Here is a 6,000-nt window from a genome sequence, read left to right as displayed (position 1 = left end):
ATATGATGTATAAAAGGGCAAGTTGTTTCCCCCAAAAGTAGTCTACAAGGTTGTTCAAAATGTAGTTAATGCTACTAGCACCTAGTATTATATCTACACAAAACAAGTAGGTTTGTAATCAACAAGCATTAATTACGAAGCCTTTACTGCATACCAGCAACTGTGCTATGCACTGGGGATACAAGTTACAAAGAATGAAACAATCCCTATTTGCAAGAGCTCACATCCAAATGGGAGAGACAAGTGCACATCTAAATATATACAAAATAGCTAAACCCAAGGGGGTGAGGTAGGATGAGAAAGTTCATTAAGAAGATGGTGGTTGAACCTGAAGAAAGAGAGAGACTTTGAGGTGGAGGTAAGGAAGGAGTACATCCCTGGCATGTGAGACCACCAGTGCTGTAATACCAAGACTGCCATGAATGAGCTTCAGAGAGAAGGCTGATTTAGGTGAATGGTAAAGTGCAGGTGCAGGGGGTGAGAATACTCACTAAGAGTGCAAACTTTGGCCAGGTTGTATGAGGCTTTTAAAAGCTGAGTAAGTTTGCTTTATCCTAGAGGCAGTAGAAAGCCACTGATTAAGCTGAGAAATCACACACGGCTAGTGTTTAATGAAAGTGATTTTGGCTGCAATTTGTAGGGTTACCTGGAATAAGAAGAGACATGACTCAGGGATAAGAGTTTCGAGGGTATTGCTGTAATCTGGGCAAGAGGTAATGAGGCCCTGAACTAAGGAGGTCACTATGTGAGTGAAAAGAGGAAGCAAAGGTTATTGAAATTATGAGAGGAAAGGTATAATTAAATGCTTTAAAAGAATTTAATTCTTTGATCCTTAAGATCACCAGGTAGAAAGAATAAATGACAAGCACTTTCCCAAATGAATAAAGGGTTGGTGAGCTGCACAGCAAATCAGTGGCAAAGAAAATAATTCAGGATTTTAGATTTGTCCAGAAACTTACAGTAAATTAATAATGGTTAAGGGAGGTCTAGCTGCCCCCAAATTCTTGCCTTGATCAAAAAAATTCAGGCTGTTACTGGAACTTTCTAAGTTGGGTTTCTAATGTTATTAATTATTAATTAAATCAAAATTATAATCAAATTATCCAATTTGATACCTCTTAAAAATTACATAGTATAAACTTTTAAAAAAGAGTGATACCAGTTTGATGCGTCATTCACTGATTTTACTTTGAAAAATTACAAGATTAAACAGAGTGAAAATTGGATGTCATTGTTTTAATCATTACAATTAAACATGCGTATTTTGAGTGGTATTCCAAGTTGAATAATAGGAATGCAAATGGAAATCTGGTTCTTTGGCCTTAATTAGGATAATACTTGCTTAAAATGAAAGCAGTCACAGAAGATGCTGAGGGGCCAGTGATCTTCTATACAGGTCAATCTGAAATTAGGAAAGTGACATTTTATTTTTAAGCTTTTATTTTATCAGCAGTATATTTTATTTTGTATCTAGCCTGACACAGTGGATGATACTTGGAGTGAGGAACATCTGGCTTGTTGTTAACAAACTTCCTTCACTTCCAAATTGTATGAGTGGGGGGGCAAGTGATTTATTTAACCTAGCTGATTTCAAATTCTCATCTCTAAGATAGGGATAGTAATATTTTTCTATCCTTGAGATAACGTAAATATATATGCTTTGCAATCCCTAAAAGAGAAGTTTATTACAGGAAGTAATCAAAAAAAAACAAAAAACCTTTGTTCATTGGAAAGTACCATAGGAACAGAAGGAAATGGGCAGTTACTGGAGATGGAATTTGCCCTGGGGACTCATGCCCCTCTTACTGCAGAAAGCTAGATGGCAAAGTTTATTTATCAGATAATCATTTCTCAGGTACTTATTAGTGGGTATACTTTTTTAGGTTGGATTAGATAAGTGGGGTAATGAGGTTCCTCCAACTCTGGCATTCTGTGATGAGGTCAGGGAAGAGGGAGTATGGAGATCCCATGATGAATAGTAAACTATTATAACCTTCTTGTTTTGATCATTAAACTTGATTAATATATAAGTAATAAATGAATATTATCTAAGCATGATTTTAAAAACCTAAAATTAGGTAATGCAAATTTTCCCTGTATTTCCCTCCCCCAAAAACAAAACAAAGCCAAACAAAAAACAGATGACATGAGTTTTTTGTATGTTACCACTGCCCAGAGTTTATACAAATTTCTCTTTGGGTTTTGCCTATTGTGGTTCACTAAATCTAGAGTTGTTATTTTCAAAATAATGTCATAAACAACATTATATTCTTACCCTTAATGCAAGATGATCTGCAGGAGTTTTTGGTTAGACATAATTAATTTCTTACCTTGATCAAAGAACTTAATTTTTTTTGGAGATCGTTGGCTTCTTGACTTTTAATCCAGTTCTTGCCTCTGAGGATGGTCCTTTCAAAACATACACAGAACAGTCATCCTTATGCAAATAAAAACATTAATAAGAAAAAAAATGGAATGGAAACTGATTGACATGATGAATTCTCTGTTAGATTTAAAGTTATATTCTGTCTTTTCCACAGTAATTCACATATAAGGTAGACCTTCCTCCTGCTGCGCCTACCACTCCCTGCACCCCAGGTAAAGTCATGAAGTGGGCAAAATGTTCTTCTTTAATTACATCTTATATTAGCTTTCAGCACTGTGTACTTAGGTCCTTCCTAACATGGGCAAATCATCCAAGGACTTCTCTTTGTTCTGGATCTCTCTTCCCACTCTCTTTTGTCAGTCCTTAACTGTATTGCATCCCCAATTTTTGCCCTCTTTCCCAGTGAGATCACATGCTGGATAGGATCTAATAAATTTATCATATAATGTTACCTCTCCCAAGACTACTGGCATTTGAACAGACGACCTTTAAGCTACTTTAATCCAGAGGTATGAATTTTCTAATAACAGAGTTTGGGGGACCAGAAAGTCCAGAGTAGGATTAATTTGGGAACAGAAGACCTTCTGGCTGTCATCCCTCAAATCCACTACCTATTGCCCTATGTTTTCCATATATTCGTAAGTATGTTTTGAAAGAGGATACCTAATCTTTAGCATTTTAAACATCTTCCCCAAAAGGATTCATCTGATATATACACTAATCAGAGCATCCTGTGGCACCAACTGTATATCCAAAGATGTGTGACCTTTTAAAGGCACAAATGTACTTTTTGAACAGTAACTTTCAAAGGGTAAAATGGTGGGAGAAATATTCAAGTTTCTTAGTTTTTTTCTGGTCTGGAGTGGAGGCTCTCCCCTTAGCAAAAGAATCTTGGGCAAGTCTACATCACTGCCCTTGAATTCATTTAATCAAGTATTCATTATCTGCTGCGTGCCACATTCTATGTTAGGCTCCAAGGACAACAGAGATCCCGTATGTCCCTGCCCTTGGGACATTATAGTCAAAGAGGAGGAGAAGTGTCGGTATATCTGAGGACAATTAGGTGTAGTGCCTCCAAAAACAAGGTCAGGACACTGATCAGTAAAACTTAGCAACTTTGGAGGGGTATCATTTGTGTGTCTATATTTTTCAGAACTGAATTTTCACAACTTCCACATGGCCTCTGAAAATGAGATTGGAAGAAGATCTGTTTGTTTGTATCTTCCCAGTAGGTAAAACCACTGACACTGTCTTGATGCTGTCAGCTCACTAACTGCATAGCCACACAGATGCACGCTAGGACAAGCTGCAGGTGGACATCTAGCAAAATAGTAGAAATAATTCTTTCATACCAACCTTGGTACACTAGAACAAACAAAATGTTTGTAGCTAGTAACTATACTTTAGGGGGCTAATATAACACTTCTAAAAGTAATAGTTTGATGCCTTTTTTACATTAGTCATTTCCATGTATATTTTTCATATACACAATTAACTGTACATAATACACAGCAAAGAAAAAATTAAGGAAAATCTGTACTAATTCTTATTTCTGTCAGTCCTAAGGAACAAACAGGGGCATTTTACCAAAAAAGAGGAAAAAACTCCTCAGTCTCAAATTCTAGGCTCCCAATTACTGATCTAAACTTATTTCCCAAATGTATCTTCTAGATTCTAGCTGAAATAGATCAGTCATCATTCCCTGACTGTTCTTCAGGAAACATTTAGCACAGTGCCTGGCACCCAGGAAGCACTTAATAAAAATGCTTGTGGATGGACCCCGTTTTTGCCACAAGACTTCTGTTTAGACCCTCCACTATCTGCATCTTTCTCCATCCAACTCAAGTACCACCCTCCCTATGAGGTCTTTCTTCCTCAGGCAGCTGATGATGCAGTGAACAAAGTGCTGGGAATCCTTAGTTCCAGTTCTGCCTCAGTGACCTTGGATGTCACTTAACCCTCTGTCAACTGTACAATGAGAATAACAACAGCTCCTACCTCATAGGTTTGTTGTGACAAACAGCTGAATAAAGCACTTAGTATGAGGCCTGGCACATAGTAGGTACTCTATAAATGCCGTTGTTGCTGTAATTATTACGGTCTCATAGCCAGAAGTTCTTTCCCTCTTCAGAATTCCCACGAGAGTAGTTTGTATCTCTCTTATCCTATTCTGCCTTGTAGCATACTTATTTGTGTGTATTATTATACCAGTAAGCTTTTTGAGGACAGAGATTATGTGTGTTATCTATTATCATCTGTCTTCTATATTCTAACATAGTGTCTGGTAAATGGTAAGGACCCAAAACACGTTACATGAAAAGAGCTGAAGCTAGTTGGGTGTAGGCTCCAGAAGAGGCTGTTTTTACCCAATATCCTGAAATGGAGTGGGACAGAAGAAGAGTGAGTACTTTAGTTACCTATCAGTCTGATTAAAAGTCTATGGTAGGACTTGGAATGATCCAGCCTTCCCTGCCTCTTCCCCTTCCGCAGAGCTTCCAAAGTACAAAACAAATGGGACAAAGCCTCAAATTACTCATGGATTTTACTACCTGTTGAGGCTAAAGAACCTCTTTTTGGTACATACGTGAATCTATTTCAGGAAGATGCATCTCTCAGGGTTAGCCATTCTACAACATTTAGCTAGCTATTTTCCTAAGATTTCCTTTATCTCCAAATTGCCTTTGAGTAAAATCCAACTGATTAACATACTGACCTTGGTGAATTTATTTTGACACGTAAATGTGCCCTTCCAAATCAAAGGCAGTTTATTAAGCATCATAAGCTTGAGGCAGTACATATAAAATTCACAAAGATCTGTATTTATTAAGATTACTGTAGCAAAGCTATTCATATGTGAAGTATTTAAATGGGAAGCATTATTTAGAATTGTTAAAACCCTACTCTCACTTATATTAAAGTGGAATGGGAAAAAACTATGTTATTGGCAGTCAAAGTACTGCATCATTTTTGTATTTGTAAGGGCATCTTAAGAGATGCAATGAATAATGGTGGATTTGGAGTCAGGAAAGAATCTTCAGTTCGGATCTTGCCTCTGACCTATGGGAACCTAGACAAGGCCCTACATTTACCTCTTAGTTTCCTCCTCTATAAAATGAGGATAATACTAGCACCTACCCCACAGGGATACTATCGAGGTAAAGCTCTTTGTAACATTGAAGCACTACATGAATGATACCTACTGTTATCACTATTTGAATCCCCAGTGTCCTTCATCTGATAGGCACATAATAAATTGCTTATTTATTGACAAGTCATTTAGAAGTATACCTATATATTACGTTGTGGTCTGCTTTGCTGCCCAGTTGGTATACTTCTTGAGGATTTCTGGTCTGGGGGGTGGTGAACTTAAGAGGCCCACCTAGTTCAACCTCCTCATTTTACAAAGGAGCAAACTGAAGCCCACAAGGAGCAGCGTCAGACTTTGAACCCACACCTTCTGACTCCAAATATTTTCACACTATATCATATTGTTTCCCCAGCAGCACTTAAGATGAAGGAAGATTATTCCTTCTTGGAAGCAAAGCGACCAACTCATAAATTTTTCACTTTTCAGATGGGATGTGTTCACTTCTACAAGAGAAATCTAGTCTTTT

At 37.4% G+C, this 6,000-nt stretch overlaps 1 protein-coding gene across 4 annotated transcripts in view; it reads right to left on the bottom strand.

Annotated features, from left to right (window-relative positions):
* Positions 1 to 1,215: 1,215 nt before the first annotated feature.
* ZC2HC1B (zinc finger C2HC-type containing 1B) overlaps positions 1,216 to 6,000 on the bottom strand; it is a 34,856-nt gene continuing 30,071 nt past the window's right edge. For 3 of the 4 annotated variants that reach the window (XM_072643515.1, XM_072643513.1, XM_072643516.1), the window contains 2 exons: positions 2,331 to 2,409; positions 1,216 to 1,402 (listed from right to left, as the gene is read on the bottom strand). In XM_072643515.1, coding sequence (XP_072499616.1) covers positions 2,345 to 2,409 — 65 coding nt within the window. In that variant the 3' untranslated portion in view covers positions 1,216 to 1,402; positions 2,331 to 2,344. Of the gene's footprint in view, positions 1,403 to 2,330; positions 2,438 to 6,000 lie in introns of those variants that run through there. The other variant, XM_072643514.1, reaches the window with a different exon arrangement.

This window comes from Notamacropus eugenii, chromosome 2 (assembly GCF_028372415.1).
Source record: "Notamacropus eugenii isolate mMacEug1 chromosome 2, mMacEug1.pri_v2, whole genome shotgun sequence".
Classification (NCBI taxonomy): domain Eukaryota; kingdom Metazoa; phylum Chordata; class Mammalia; order Diprotodontia; family Macropodidae; genus Notamacropus; species Notamacropus eugenii.
Note: the sequence above shows the minus strand (reverse complement) of the source record. Positions and strands in the feature narration are given on the sequence as shown.